Raw genomic sequence first — 16,578 nt, forward strand, 5'->3', positions numbered from 1 at the left:
ACAATGTTGTGGGTTGTTATGATATGTGTGACCAATGCTTCATGGATTGACCATTGCAAGTATTTCCCACCTGCCACAGGTCTAGCTGGTCTCATGACATATCACTATATCATGTGGAAGTATTTATTTCCACTTAAATAAGTTATCTGGGAAACTAGTACTCATTCCTTTAAGTAATAAGACACTCCAAATAGATATTTAGTCCCGTTGCTACAAACATGAGTATCTGCCTAAAACATATGTAATTATGGACTGGGATAAACATCATGATTGATTACTTAAATACAAGTCTTAAGTACTATTAAAACCAATATTGGTTGAATGTTTATACTAACTCAGTGCCAAGATTTACAAATATTATTTCATTCCTCTTCACAAGAACCTCATGAAGTAGATGTTACACTTACAGATGAGGAAATTAAGATATGAGAAGCAGTTTGCTCAGATCCACAGATCTGGGATCATGAACCGAGACTTTGTGGTTACATATAAATCACCGCTACCCTCTGCTGCTCCCCTAGCCAACACATCTCTTCCCAAGCATCCTAGCAGAGAGCTGGAACCCAGCATTCTTGGGTAGCCAATCTTGAAAAATGTTACGTGGATAAAATATACAACCATAACCAGAGAGCCATCCATGGCCAGTCTACATGCTAACCTTGAGGATTTCTGTTATTTTCCAATAGGAAACTCCCTCCAGGTAGCACAAATAGCCTGGGTGTGTTATATGTCTGTGTGCTTAAATGTTTGATCCATTGGGCAAAATCTTCCTCCCACAGAATTGCTGTCTTCTCTGCTGACCATAAATCTTACGGCGTGGCCACTTTCCCAACAATGAGAATCATCACTACCATTGTCGCGGGTTGTGTCATACTTTGTGTGTGGAAGGCTGCAATGACCACTGGTTTATCCCAGAAGAGTTGTCAGACTGTCTTGGCCCACAGAGCAGGACTACAACCAATGCAAAAAAAAAAAAAAAAAATGCAGCATAACCAGAGAAATAAAGTTTTAAGATCAAACAACTATTTATTTGCCTGGGGGGGCAGTGTTGTGGTATATCTGGTAAAGCTCCTGCTTGTGATGCTAGTATCCCACAGGAACATTGGTTTATCTCCTGGCTGTGCCACTTTCAATCCAGCTCACTGCTGCCGGCCTGGGAAAAGCAGTGGAAGATGGTCCAAGCGTTTAGGATCCCACTATCCATGTGAGAGATCTAGCTGAAACTCCTGGCTCTGGCCTGGCCCAACACTGATCATTGGGATTATCTGGGAGGTGAAACCCATGGACGGAAGATGTGTCAGTCTCTCCTCTCTCTTTAACTTCTGAAATAAGTAAAAAATTTAAAAATATATTTGCATGGGAAAACTTCAGACTGTATAGATATGACCCAGGTAGGAAGTTGAGAAGTTAACTATTTGTTACCTCTAATCCTGGTTCTTTTCCAAGAGAGCCCATAGTGAACAGTTTCATGTGCGTTTCTTCTCTGAGTTCACTATGTGTAGGTATCATCTAGGGGTTTTCTTAGAATGCAGGTCTAATGCAGTGGATATGATATGGGCCTGTCACTCAACATTTCTAATGAGTATTTAAGTGATACTGTTGCCTCTGCTCCAGGGGCCAGGGACATTTTGAATACAAAGTCATTCGGTGATGTTTGTTTTTAGTGTTGTTGCTTCCACCTCACATCTCTGCAGATTTCATTTCTGCAGACTGTCTCCTAGACCTGGGCCGCCTCACCTCCCTGGTAGCCAGCTCAGGAATTGAGCTTGTCCCTCTAAGGGCCTAATTTTTTCTCAAGCTGGCAAGTCCTGACTGGTACATCTGGCCCCAAGGTTTTGCGTCGTGCTGCCATCTGGTGGGTATTGCTGGTCACTGACAGTTCTCTGTGGAGTAGATTCCCACCATTGCCGGGATCAGACCACTGCTCTTTATCAGGGCACCCACTAAACATGTCATGGATGGGCAGCTGACCCCCCAGTAATCACTAATATTTCCTAAATCGGACTTCAGATATTGCAGTTGGAAGTGTTGGTGGGATGAATAGGGCTGCCTCGGAGGCTGAGAGCTCCCACTCACTCACCCTGGAATCCAGGGTGGAGAATGTGGGTAAGGTCCAAAGGCTGCCGTGTTTAAGGCCCTCACCTTTCTCTGATGGCAGGAATGCAGGGAGAGCTCATATTCTAGCTCTGAGTCACTTTGAAGAGCTACCTTGCAGTCTCTATGAGGTTGCATCACATCCACTGATAAACCCTTCATGGGTATGGGTGTGTGTGTGTGTGTGTGTGTGTGTGTGTGCATGTGCACAGAAGAAGGGTGGCAAGGACCACTTAATAAGGAATTTATTTACTGGAAAGGCGAGGAAACACTTGGGGTCAGATAATTGAGCTAACTTGAGAATCAAAAACAGTTTTCAGTCTATCGGTGCTTTCAGCTACTTAAGGCCTATTTTGAGTCTAGGAAGTTCAGATTGTAGCTATGTATCTCAGCGACACTGGGCAGGGCCCAGGACAAGTGACCATTCGGACAGAACCCTGGGAGCTCGAGAATTTCTTACTGGCTTGGAGGGCCAACAATAAGCATCATCTCTACTTGGGTGTGATTTACTGGGGCTTTTGCATGAGGGCTCATTCGTTTGATCTAGTGATTCTGCAAAATCGTTGTGACTAAGATTCCATGTTCCTTGTTTGTAAGTGAAGGATCAGAGGTCTTGAGGAGAACGTTGAGAATACTAGGGGGGTAGCCAGTGCCTGAGGTGGGTCAAGAAGACAGACTTTGAGAGTAGAAGGCCAGAAGTTCAACTAACCGAGATGAGATGAGCCTCTTGTTGCCTATTGGATCAGTTCCTGTCAGTCCCCATAACAACCCAGATGACTGATACTGGTTGGTAGAAACCAAGGATGGCCAAACGGCAGGATGGGGTTTGTAGAGCTGAGCTGTGCCCTGGGAGGGGAGGGAACACATCTTGCAAGAAAATGTGGGGGATCCTGTGTACCCTCTGTGTAGCACGAGCATGTTAATACCCTTTGTGATGCGTGATCTCACTTGATCCCCACCAGCAGTCCTTACAGCAAGCTGGGGCTTTAGTTTGATGTGTAGGGTGGTGTTGGGCTTTACCTAATGGGTAATCTACAGGGGCTGGAGGAGTGTGGCTCCATCCCAGGGAGTCGTCTTTGCACAGGTCCACTTCAGAGGGGACAGCCCATCCACAACCCTCCCTTTGTTGTGTTCATTCCTTATGCACATTGTCCTGAAGGCGCAGCTATCTGGTAGAAAATTTGCACAATCCACTTTGTTCTGGTCTTGCATCTTTTTTTTTTTTTAACAAGGAGCTTTTTCTTTTAATTAAGAGTGTACAAAATGAGCATTGCCTCCTCTGTGTCTAACCTTGGAAGATCCCAAGAAGATGCCAACTTGCAGAGCTCCCCCTGGCAGAGGGTGCAGAGTGTAAAGGATTATGTCTTGGCCATTTGCTGTATTCAGGGCCACTGCTCCCCAGTGCACCCAAGCAGAAGACATTGCAGATCCCTTGTCTGGGAGTGAACTCTTCTCTGCAGCAGAGAAGTGGAGGAGTGACAGGGTTCACTCCCTCAGGGAGCCGGGGGGGGGTTTATCTACCCGGGCTTTGCTTCTCCCTCCAGAAATAATGCATGTCCTCTCTTCTGCTTATCCTTGTCTCCTGCATCGTTCTCCAAGGCCCTAACCCACACCCAGGGCTCCATGCTCCAGCCATGGGCAAAGACAACCCTTTCTGCATCCTTCTCCGTTCACAACCTCAGTGGGGAGACCGTTGTACTATAGGGTCTCACTTGCAGGGAGAGCTCCTCACCCACCAGTCATGACCACAACTGCCTCCTTGACTCTCCAGACCAGGAAAATGCAACTCAGACACAGAGAGGAGGGACATCTGGTTTTTCGAAGGGCCCTTTTTAGAGGAATTCTGTTCAGGTGCTGAGACGTGGGTGTTCAGCAGAAGGAAGCATCTTCCAAGTCAAGGATGCCTGTGTGCCATCAGGGACAGTTGTCTGCAGTAGGTGTAACCATGGGCCCAGGGCCTATGCAGTTCCCTCAGGGAGAGTCTAGCTACACGCCCCAATGATGTGCCCTTCAGTACAAGCGTCTCCCCCACTGAGGTTGTGAAGCCCAGTTATGTATTCAGGGCCAAGGAGAGCATTTCGGACAAGCTGGGTCCTGCTTGAATGACACCAGGGGTATCGGGACACAGCTGGGTTCTGAGAGCTAAGCAGACTTCAAGATGAAACTCTAGATGGGCCAGAGAAGCTGTGTGGGGTGGGAGAGGGGCCGGTCAGAGCCACCCGATAGCTTAAGCAGCGCAGCTAGCAGAAGCCTGGGAGTGTTTCCCTGGCAGTCCCCAAGTCCGAAGACACCCAGGAAGGCGGCTACTGGAGGGTGGCGGTAAGGTGGAGACTGGGAGAGAGGCCTCGGAGGAGGCAGCGGACGCCCAGAGGGCCTGCCATACTCGCCAGCCTTCTGTGGCTTCACTACCCAGAGTAAGACCACAGACAGAAGAGTCGCGGCTGGGGCAGCCGAGCGGACCCACAGGGCAGGGACCCCTGCTCCGAGAGCAGGAGGTGGAATTTCCCTCAGAAGCGGCATCCGTCCATCTAAGTTGGGGCCGAGCTTGGCGGCGCGCCCTCTCGGCCAGCTTGGCTTCCCGGGCAGGAGGCGCGGCGCGGCCCGCCGAGGGTGGAGGCGCCGGCGCACCCCTTGGGGGCGGGAGGCGGAGGCGGCCAGCAGGTGGGGCCCGGGGGCCGGACTCCGCCTCCTCGAGCCCTCCCCGTTGGTCGGCGGCCGCCCAGCCCCGTCCCCTCTCCGGAGCCGGAGCGCGATTGGTGGCGGCGCTTGTCGCTCGGAGGGGGCCGGGCCGCTCGGTGCCGCGGCTCTCCCCGCCGCCGTGCCGCCGCCGCCGCCGTCCTCTCAGCCCAGCGGGCCGGTCGGACAGCTGAGGCAGCCGGCGCCGGCGATGGGAAGTGGCGCGGCCGCGGACTCGGGCTCTGACAAAGTTTTCCAGACGTGCCTGCCGGGGCACTCGGCTACAGGCCACTCGTGACCGCTCTGGGAGCGCCTCGGGGATTTTTAATTTTGGAAGAAAAACCCACCTCATTTCCTTTGTCAGGCTTTCCGCCCGGGTGGGCAGCGGCGGGAGCCGCAAACTTGGACTCGGCGGCTCCACAGCCAAGCGAACCTCAGGGTGTGCTAGGGGGTGTGAGCACGGCGGAGTGCGGGGGCGCGGCAAAAAGGGGTCCCTGGGAGCGCTCTATGGAGGAGGGAGTTCAGAATGGTGTGCACCAGGAAGACCAAAACTTTGGTGTCCACCTGCGTGATCCTGAGCGGCATGACCAACATCATCTGCCTGCTCTACGTGGGCTGGGTCACCAACTACATCGCCAGCGTGTATGTGCGGGGGCAGGAGCCGGCTCCCGACAAGAAGCTGGAGGAAGACAAAGGGGACACTCTGAAGATCATTGAGCGGCTGGACCACCTGGAGAATGTCATCAAACAGCACATCCAAGGTACGGACACCCTGGGGAAACTTGGGCCGCCCACGCGGCCTGGCACAGCGCGGAGTGCACGGGGCGGCGTACGTTGCTAGCGGCTACCGCGGGATCCTTGGGCAGCAGACTGGGGATGGTGGTAGTGGTGAGGGACTGCATGTGCGTTCCTGCCAGTGTGCTGGACCGTCCGTTTCCGCGGCGGTGCGCGCTCTTGGTGGGCTCGCCAATGTGCGTGGGGCGCTGCCTCCGCGGGTGTGTGCAGCTGATTTTGCTGTCTCTATGGGGGCGCGCTGAGCACGTGTCCCAGTGTGTGTGTGGCTCCGGGCTGACTGCTCGCGGGCGCTCCGGATGGCACCCAAGTCCATCTTAAGAGTATGTGTGTGAGAGCCTGAGCAAACTAGCTCATTTGGCCACTATCGGAGCGGCTCTGATCCGTTGGCCTTCAGCACCCTCGGGCTACTAACCGAGCAGAGTCAAGCCGAGTGGAGGGAAACCTGGCCAGGGAGATTGCATTGCCCCAGAGCCTGCCTGGCTTTGCTCGGTCCCAGGGCCCCTTGGAAATGCGGGGAATGAGGAAGGTTGCATCTGGAACGGGAAATCTGCCTAAACCTGAAGTGGTTGCCCTCCACAGCCCGCGGAGCCAGGACCCCTAGCTAGGAGCAGGTGTCAAGGCTGGGAAGATGCCCGCCGCGTGAGCTCCATCTGCTGCGGTAGCGCATCTGTTCAGGACCGGGAGAACACGCCCTGAACTGCGCCTTCCCAGCGGAGCTGCCCAGGGGACCAGCTGCAGGCCATCACTCCCAGGCCCTGCGAGCTGCGTGGCAGATCGGACCGACCCGGCGCAGCTCAGGAGTCGGAGACTGCGCTGGGTGGGTGCCCTTCAGGCCAGCGTGAGGGTCCAGAGGGAGGGTGGAATGTGGAGTTCTGTCTCGAGGAGACCTAGGCTGAGGAGCCGGGGAGAAGCGGCGTTCCTGTCGCGGGTTCCCCTTCGGGATACACGCGAGTCGCTCACGTTCGTACATCCCTTTTCCACCTGGTCCCGGCGCCCTGCGTTCTGGTGTGTACATGTCCTAAGAGCAGAGCCCAGCCTGGTCCACCGGTCAATCTGGCAGGCCCCCCATACTCTGCGTCCAGTACGTGGCAGTGGCTGAGCTTGGCAAATTGAAGGCTGTCTCCCCCAGGAGTAACCCAGGAGTCTTTTGGTTTGCACGTGATTGCTTGCACTCCAGTCCGTGCACCTGCCCGCTTGCTTGGCGGGTGAGGACTGCTGCCACGGCCGATTTTGGTGCGTTTTGCCCTGTGCCAGAATAGTTGCTTCCCGGGGGCGGGGGCGGGGGTGGGGGGGCGGCTTCGGACACGTTCGGAGGAGCTGGCTGTTTCCACAGTGCTCCCTGCCCGGTGTGACAAAGAACCCTCCTCCTCAGGAGAGGAGAACCATTGCCACTCTCTTCTTCAGATCTGCCTATCCCTTCCACCTGGCTGGCTGTGGTAGACCAGGTGATTTTCTGGCGGGTGCCTGTTGCTGCTGTTTTCTTCCTTGTCATTTTCCATCCCATGGCTAGGGAGTGACAGCTTCCCAGCTGTAGAAGTATGGTGTTTGCCCCAGGGCTGTTGGAAAGGTTCCCTGGAAATCCCAGGGCTGTGGCTCCCACCTCTCCCCCACCCCATGGACAGTTTGCCAACACGTTTTGAGATGTTTCTGTTCAGATTCTCTGTGTGTGTGTATGTATTTGTTCCTGGGAACTGCATCTCTCCTGCCTTTCTATGTGGCTGGGGAGGAGGAGGGTTGGATACTTCTTTGGGAGGCATTGAGGGAATGTTATTAACCTGTGAGCATCTCATAAGGTGAGCCCCTATTATGTTGGCTGCGAATCATGCTGTGTAATTTATAAGGCTGTGCTTGAAAATGAGTGCCGTGTTGAAGTTCAAAGGGAGCCTTTGCGATTTTCTACTAGGAAACCTTTAACTGTGTATTGTTCTGGAGATGAGCGGAAAAAAAAGAGTGAGAGAGAGCAGGATCGTTCACACATGTGCTGGTCTAATCCCCTGTGTATGTGCAATGGCTGCTGTGGATATCCAGAAGTGACCCCTAGCTTCTACCTGTAGTTGGGTTGGAGAGACAAGAAATGAGGCAGAAATCAGATGATCCTGATAGGGTGGTGGAGCCGTGGCAGCTCCCTGCCTGGTGCCGATCTCATCTTCTCCTTCGCTACAGGACTTGCATTTAGAAGGAGAGAGAAGGGGGCTCCAAAGTTTGGGACTGGTCAAGGGCAGTTATCAGAAGCTGAAGGTAGAAAGAGACTCTTGCCCTCACTGATGTAGGCTGCTTGTGTGTAGTCCATTGTCAGGACTGCTCTGGTCAGCAGAGCCATCGGAATCATCCAGCTTACTTGGCTGAGCCGCAATAAATAAGGGGTCATACTACGAGTGGAAAGTGATATGGCAGCTCTTATCTATTTGGCCCACTTCTAAATGCTTTACATGTATTGACCAATTTCTACAGCCCTATGAGGTGGGTGATCTTTGTTCCATCTGACAGATATGAAAACCAAGGCATGGGGGAGGTTATAGACTTCTCTTGGGTCATGCCACTGATCCTTGGTAGTCCAGGGGTTTAGGTGCAGCTCGCATGGCTTCAGAGTCTCCTGTGCTGTCCCTTGGGGCCTCAGGGTGGGAAGAGTGCCCTTGGAATCATTTGATGGTGGTAGATGTGACTGTCAGGAACCTCAGAGGACAGCAGGGTTCAATGGAGTCAGCAGGTGTATCACTTGGAGATTGTTTTCATGCAGAAGGAAGTTCTGGGCTTGGGTTTTATTTCATGACAAGAAGCACAGATTCCATTCACCCAACTCGTGTTTGTTGCACACCAGGACAGTTCCTGGCATGCTCTGCAAAGAGTAGGTGCTGGATGGGGGCATGGGTGAATGAATGAGAAGCCCAGGCTTGTGCATGGTGCACCAATTTGTCTTCATGAAAGCATTGCGTTTTGCGAAGAACAGGTTTTGCTTCAGAGACGTGCTCAGGTTCCTCTCTCCTTTGGAAGGAAAGTTATCCCGGACGCTGCAAATGTCACAAAATGTTCTGCAGGATGTTAGAAGGACTTGCAATTAGAAGAGGCTTTGGAGCATTGCCCTAGAGGTCTGTTCTAGTCATGACTGAAAAGTTTATTTTCCTCTTGGGGGTTGCAGTGATATTTCATTTTAATTTGTTTTCTGATCGAATGATTTAATTAGATGGTGTTTGAGAATCTCTTGGGAATGTAAATTGCAGTTTTGAGATTTTTTTTTCCTAACCAAGTAGATGATAACTGGGAGGGTGGAAAACATCAGATTGGAAAAAAAAAAGCATCCTGATAGTTTGGAAACACAAAATAAGTGTCGTGACAGGTTTGGTTCTAGGAGGAAAAAGATCATATTGTGTGAGATAGCCAGGGGAGAGAAAGCTTGCTGAACGAAGCCTAAGTGAACTTAAGAAATGAAAATGTCTGCTCACTATTCAAAACAAAAATGGCTGTCTCCTACAATATAATGGGCTAATGCTTAAGAAAAAATGTTTTGATTTATTTTCATTTTATTTGAAAGGCAGAGAGACAAAGATCTTCCATCCATTGGTTCACTGCCCACATATCTGCAACAGCCAGGTTTGGTCAAGCTGAAGCCAGGAGCCTGAAACTCAATCTGCTCTCCCACATGGCTGGCTGGCACCCAAGTAATTAAGCCACCATCATCTGATACTTTCAAGAGTGCATACTAGTAGGAAACTGGAATCCGACATGGAGCCCAGATCCAAGCCAGACTATCTGATAGAGGATGTGGCTGTCCCAGGTGGAGGTGTAGCCACTGCACCAAACTCTTTTGATAACACACATGCCCATAATTCATTCTTCTCTGATAATTATTTTTGTATTTTAAATATTACTTATTAGCCTCATCTATTCACTTTCACAATTTCTTTTCTTTTTTCTTATTTATTTATTTGAAAGGCACAGTGAGAGAGAGAGAGATCTCCCATCCAATGGTTCACTCCCCAAATGGCTACAACAGCCAGCCCTGATTCAGACCAAAGCTAGGAACTAAGAGCGTCATCCTGGTCTTCCACATGGTGGCAGAGGCTTGAGTCCCTGAGCCATCATCTACTGCCTTCCCTAATGCAGTAACAGAGAGCTGGATTGTAGGTGGAGTAGCCAGGGCTCTGGTACAGGCTGTCGCTAAAAATGATAGCTTAACCGCAATGCTGGCCCTGTCCCTATGTCCTAGAATGAAAATGTAGTCATGATTTACATGTATGAGTGTATGAATCTTATTCTGTTGTTTGTGTTTTGGTTTTTTTTTTCCCAATTTTCTTTTGGTTAGCAGCATTTTTTCATACTTAGTACATAGTTAATTGGTTCCACAGTTAATTACTGGGGATCTAACCTGTGCCAGGCACTACACGGGACAACAATAGGGGAGTAACGGTGGTAAGAGACACCTTTAGTCCCTGAAATAGAGGTGTTGTTGGCAAAAGACAATATATTTTCTCTATTCAGCGTGGTCAAGGTGCAGGCTACTCAGTTAATTAAGCTCAGCCAGAAAGGAGAAGGAAGCAAACTATTACAAACATGCATTTAGCATTTTTTATCTCAAAATTATGGAACTAAATGATTTTGTTTTCATGTACATTCCCATCTCTGGTTTTTGGTGTTGGGTCAGAGCACTGTCTTTGCGATGTGACTACTGATCGGTCTTCTGTTTGTCTTCCTGCGTAAACTAGTCCCATGATGTCCTATTTATGAAATCTGATTTCTAGTGCTGTTTTCTTTCAGATTCACTGGGCGCTGGAAGGGACTAATGATTATATCTCAGTACAGTAGGCTACTTTTTTGGTGATCCCTATTTGACCCTTTGCAGTAGTTTTTCCTACACGCAGCCAGGTTGCTATTTAAACCTTGTTTAAAGACTTACCAAAGCATTTGAATTAATTTTCTTAAAAATACCATCCCTCACCATTTTAGCAGTTAGGCTTCAAATAAAATTGAACTATGTGGTTACTGAGACAAGTTCAAATAGTGTAACTGCATCTGGGAGCAAGACCAATGGGTTGTGGCTATTGTTGGAATGGGACCATGAGCCACAGTAGTCAAGAACGGTGTACTTGGATGGACAGAGGTGCCATGGATTTGTTTCTGGGAGCAGATGGAAAGCTCAGTTGATGTCTAGACTGGACATGGACCTAGGGAAAGATTTTTAAGAGAACTGTCCCTGTGTTATTCCTGATTACACAGTAACCTCACTGTTGTACTGCTACTGAGCCAACCACTTCCCTATTGTTGGACATTATAATCTGAGCTGGGATGGATGTGTTCATTTTGTGTTTTTCTTTTGGATTAGTTTCAAGTATGTACAAAAGTCTTCGGAATGTTCATAGAGAATGTGTAATATAAAACGACCAAACATGGATAAAAAATTTACATTACAATAAGGCTATCTTTTAATTCCATTGCCACCCCCCCAATAGGTTTTCTGAAGTCCTTCATGTTTCCAGAAGTGAATCCAAGAGCATGAATGGGGCAAGTGTTTGGCCAGAAGTTAGAATGCCAATTAGAATAGCCATATCCCACTGATTGAAGTGTTTGGATTTGGTTCCCAGTTCAGGCTCCTGAGTCCACTTCCTGCTAATGTGGTCCCTGGGAGGCAGTAATGATGGCTGCAGTATTTCTGACTTTTTTGTGGGCATTTGAAGAGTGAACTAGCAGACAGAGGTTCTCTCTCCCTGCCTCTCAAATAAAAAAAAAATGCTGTGAGAATTTTTATGAAAACTGGTTTTCAAGAGGGAGGGCTTTCTACCAGGTGGCCAGTAGAGTATTATTGTACCTGTGTGATGGAGTTTGGCCAGTCTTGGGTGATACAATCTTTTCTGGTCAAATGGAATCACTGTCAAATGTACTGGCCTTTTGTCTTCCTTTGATTACTGTAAGACTGAATACCTCCTGCCACCTGCGTGTTTGTCTGGTGAGGACTGCTTGTGTCCTTTGCCTGTGTTTGTCTTCAACTACCTGTTTGTGTATTTACATATGTGTTTTATTTATAGATATCTTATGCATCGTGCCTGCATTATGTACTACATACCTAATTATTGTTTTTGCGTGAATGCTCTAGGGGTGTAGTTTTCATGCTGTATCACCTAAGCACCCCAGGTTTCTATGTTTGCTTGGGACCCAGGAAGTGAAAGGGTCTGGAGGGACCTTGGGGCACCCCTGGTATTCTCTTGCTCCCTCTCTAAAACCAGGATACTTCCTCTTTCCTGTGTTTCTCTTTTGTGTTCTTTCGAATATTTCATTGTTTAAAAGGCTTTGCTGCTTAAGCATTACTGTTTGGAGAGAAAAAAAAAAGATCTGACTGTTACATTTTTGTGAGGGATGATGGTAGCATGAAGACTGCAAGAGAATAAATAAAAGGAAATTGAGTTCCTGGGTGGTGTTCTTACAACATCTATTTACCCTTCCAAATACCATGATTAATAATGTATTACATTATAGGACTAATTTCTAAATCCATTATCTTACTTCACTGAATCAAAATCATCCCAACAATGGGAGAAATGGGTTATTAGCTGCATTTTGTTTCCTGAAAGTTTATTAGGCACATTATGTGCATATTAATGCGCATTGGGTCTTTAAGAGCAGATCATTCTGTTTGCTCAGTTACAAACCTTAGATGGTCTCCACGCATCAGAAATTATCTGAGACTTGCCCGCTGTGCTTCCTTTAAGCTTTTGAATGTCAGCTAGGATTGGCTGGTCCTTGGCGTGGTGGGTTTTGTGATGAAGAGGATGTGTTGTTTGCTGAGTGCTTCTCATTTATTTGAGGGAAGGGTGCCATATAGAGAGTGAAGCTACTTGTCCTTTGGAGGGCACCAGGGCAGATGAAATGGTATTAGAACAGTGACAGATATTTTGTGAGCATTGAATAGCAGGACCTAGAGGTTGGGCTTGGTTAACAGCCAAGGCCCACATCTTCATGCAACAGACAAACCTTGCCAAAGAATACAACTTCTCCCCCCCCCCGCCCACACACACAGTCAAAGAATTTTCATTTTTAGCCATAAGTGTATAGGCTTTAACATGAATGAATTTCACATTCTTTCCCACTTGCCCTTGGTGTCATGAATTGTTACTTGCCCTTGGTGTCGGTTGGTATAGAGTCTCAAGGAGAATTCAGAATGAAAAATGTCAGAGAGCCACAGCGTGCTTTCTGGCTTGTTTGGGCCTGGCAGGTCGGTTCTAGTCACTTGGGTTGGGCTTGTCTGTGTTTTCACATGCACTTCTGGAATGCAGGGACCAACTGCAAGGTTATTACAGCATCTTCATTATTGTCCTATGGAATTTCTGATCTCACTCAACCTGCAAAGCTGAATGATCTTGGTCTGGGGCTAGATAGTGGGACTCTTTGAAGTTGCTGCCCACCCCCACTCACTCTCCCACTTTTTAAAATTACTTGGCTGCATCCAGGAGCCTGGGAACAGACGGGCTACCTTGAGGAGTCTATTGGAGGGCAGTCTAGCTGGGGCTGATGGGACACAGAGCTCCTGATGAAGGAAGCCAGGAGGCAGCCAGCCATGTGTGGTCAGGGAGACAGAGGAGTCTGTTTGAAGCTGGAGGCACAGAAGTTTGCAAGGTCCAGTGGGGCGCTGGAGTAGGGAACAAGAGGCGCTGTAGCTAAGACCAGCTGGTGTTGATCTAAAGGTAGTGAATGGTGTGCTGGGTTATTTTTGCTGGGCTTGAAGGTCTCTTGGGGGCTGGATATCCTGCCTTGAAACTGGCAGTGGTTCAATGATACCAGGCTGTCTTACCAACTCTCACTTTGCCTATGGGTTGGAGTCAGCCACATTCCTTGGGGCTGTGCTGGAGCATATGGTTTCTTTTTGTTCCCTGGTTCCTGACACACATGCCTTAACATGCAGGGCATGTACTCTGCGATGGGGCCAGGGTGATGCATATCCCAACACATGCCTTCATTCTCACTCCATTACACCCACTTTCCCCACCCCATGCATATTAGCATGCAAAGGAATATGATACTCTTGAAAACTCTTTACACAGTTAAAATGATTCCAAAGTTTTGGTACTTAAATTATTGTTAATCACAAATTAGCTCACAACTATTCTGAAATGCAGTATATTGTGGCAGTGATTGAAGACGATGGCCATTCTGGAAACTTCTGGGGCAAGTCTATGTACCGTTCATGGACTCTGCTGAGTGCAGCCAACTGGAGCTTTCAGCAAAAGGATTCCTAAGTTATCTGAAGGCTAGAGCTGTGCTAAATTTTTGGTTACATGACTATGGATTAAAATACATTGCTAGTCAGATCATCACAGTGGGTATGTCGTTCTTTTTCCCTGCCTGACATTCTGTTTCAGTTTCGTGAAGGTTTATTTTTGGGATGCTAAGTTTCCCTCCCCGATGCTAGTTGACAGTCCTCAGTATCTGGCCTAGACTTCCTGGAAAGTCACCGCTGGATTGGCAATAGAGTGCACAGGTGCACTTGCCTGGGCTGTGACCGGCTGCCTCTGTCCTTCAGGAGTTCAGGGTTAGAAGGATGCAGAGAAGCAGCATCTGTAGCCCCCATCTTGGGAGCCATGAGTTCAGCTGCCTCTGCTGCCTACACAGGAGGCCTAGCTGTGAGTGGGTCCTGAGTGGGAGCTCTGGTGCTTGCTTGACTTCTCCAGGCTGGCTTGTTCGTTTGTCTCTGAACTCAGGGGACTTAGCATGGGGGGTCCTTGAGACCCCAGAGGAGCCAGCAGGCAATTCAGGAAGCCTGGCAGGATCAGACTCAAAGCTTGGGTCAGTAAGTGTAATGTTAATGGCATCTAGGGATTTAGGAGGACACTATCAAGGTTTTTTGGGCCAATGAACATGAGAGTAAGAATGCTAAATAGAGAGTTGAAGTGGCAAAGGAGAATCCTAGACAAACTGTAACTGCATTTCAGAGCAGCAACTGTATCAACAATTGAAGGTTGGTTGAATCAAGGGAATGGAGGAAGAAAATTACTTGTGCATGTCAGAGACTGGGTTGTGTGCTGCCATGCATGACTAGAAAGTTTATTTATTTTATTTAAACGAGGTACAAATATATATATATATATATTTTTTTTTTAAAGATTTATTTTATTTTTATTACAAAGTCAGATATACTGAGAGGAGGAGAGATAGAGAGGAAGTGGAGCTGCCGGGATTAGAACCAGCGGCCATATGGGATCAAGGCAAGGACCTTAGCCACTAGGCCACGCTGCCAAGCCCCAAATATATTTTTTAAGTCAATGATTCCTCATCTCCACAATGTGATGAAGCAGGAATTTAGAGATGGGAAAATGAAGACTTAGAGAATGCTATGCTTTGGATATGGCTTCCAGGAGACCCTCAGAGGTTCCTGTGCTGCAAAGGTAGTCCCAGTACAGCAAAGTGGAGAGGTGGCAGACCTATAGGAGGTGGGATAGAGCAGGAGGTGAGCAGGTCATTGGAGGAACTACCCTCCACAGGGAGTCATGTAGTTCCCCAGGAACCCTGCTTAGTTCCCGCAGGAGTGACTGTTAGGAAGGCAGAGTGTGGCTCTTGAATCTCTGGCTCCTGTTTCCCTAGTTACTGCTGCCTCCTTGTTACACTCACTGTGGTGCCTTCTGCCATGTTGGGATGCAGCCAAAGGGCTCTCCCTAGAGGCCCACTCTACAGGGAGCAGATCGTGGACTTTAAGCCACTGTGACTGCAAAGTGAATACATTTCCTTGTATGTTATCCAGCCTCACTGTTTTGTTACAGCAATGAGAAACAGACGAACATGGGTGCTTGCCCAAGATCACAGTGCTGATGGTGGGGGAAGTCCCAAAGGGAAGCTGTCTTCAGTGTCTCTGCTCCCTGTTGAAAAGATGAAGATTTCACCTAGAGGGGCACCAAGGATCATTGTATCCAAAACTCAGAGGCCTCAAGACAAGTGGGGGACTGGCAAGCAAGAGAACCAGACAGGTGGCTCAGTGTGTTGCTGTGTCCACAAGATGAAGGTGAGCAGAAGGAAGAGGCTGTGTTCTGGTGAGGTGCTGTCACTCACTTCAAGAGACCGTGAGAACTGTTTCTCTTGGATCACTGTGGAGCTCCTTGGAGCATGAGCTTATAGGGGAAGCAGTGTTCCAGCAGCAGCTGCAGCTCACTCTGGTCCCACCTATGGCTTATGTGCCCCTGCCATGGTGCCAAGTGCTTTCCTGCTCACTGATACTGTCACACATCTTCTGGCGTGACACACACAGGCTTTCCCCATTTTAAACTTGGATGTCCAGTTGCAAGGAAGCCCTCGGCAAATCTGGACATCTGATCACCCTCGTCTTCTCTCAGTGGTGTGTCTTATTTAGTAGTCACTTCCAGGCCTGGGCGGAAACAGCCCTTCTGATCATACTGCATCTCTGTCTTCTGCTTACTGCTCTTGAACTCCGACTTTGTTGAAGAGTTATAAAGAAGATGGTGAAGGTCCCAGCAGCCCCCGCCAACACAGGCTGCCTCTTCTCTCCTTTGCTCTTCATTCTGCTTTGTTTTAAGCTGTCCAAGCCTTGCAAGATCTGGAAAGGAAGAAACAATTGCTGTAAAGGAAAGCTCTAATAAAGTGGTTTGGGCACAAAGCATCAGCAGCTGTTTATTTGCCCAAAACAGTAGGAGTCTGTATTAATAACCGTGTGAGTTATAAGCTGGAAAGTTAAAAGTAAGCAAAAATCTTACCGGAGCCCCACAGATGTGGCTTTTTCCCTTTATTGAACTAATCTCTCTTCCAGTTCATGCTGGTGACATTTTCTATTATTCACGTAGAAGATCCTTTCTGATCTTCGGTTGCAGATTTGTTTGGCTGTGCCTTGTTTAGCATCCCCAAGCCAAGGAGTTTCTGGTATTCTTCATTGCAGTTATAATGCTTGGTGTTTACGTGGTTGCTGCCTCAAAGGATTTCAACAAGTGGGACAGGCTTTGTCTCATTAATCATCATATTTCCCTGATGGGAAAGAAGGAGCCATGGGGAGTAGAAAGGTGGGGGTGGGGGTAGCCTGCCTGAAAG

General features: G+C 48.6%; 1 protein-coding gene across 1 annotated transcript in view; it reads left to right on the forward strand.

Annotated features, from left to right (window-relative positions):
* The first annotated feature begins 4,812 nt into the window (after positions 1-4,812).
* Positions 4,813-16,578, forward strand: part of GALNT18 (polypeptide N-acetylgalactosaminyltransferase 18) — a 328,258-nt gene continuing 316,492 nt past the window's right edge. Inside the window, exon 1 of the mRNA XM_004593782.3 lies at positions 4,813-5,531. Within this exon, the coding sequence (XP_004593839.2) occupies positions 5,297-5,531 (235 nt within the window). The 5' untranslated portion in view covers positions 4,813-5,296. The remainder of the gene's footprint in view (positions 5,532-16,578) is intronic.

The sequence above is a fragment of the Ochotona princeps genome, chromosome 4, assembly GCF_030435755.1.
Source record: "Ochotona princeps isolate mOchPri1 chromosome 4, mOchPri1.hap1, whole genome shotgun sequence".
Classification (NCBI taxonomy): domain Eukaryota; kingdom Metazoa; phylum Chordata; class Mammalia; order Lagomorpha; family Ochotonidae; genus Ochotona; species Ochotona princeps.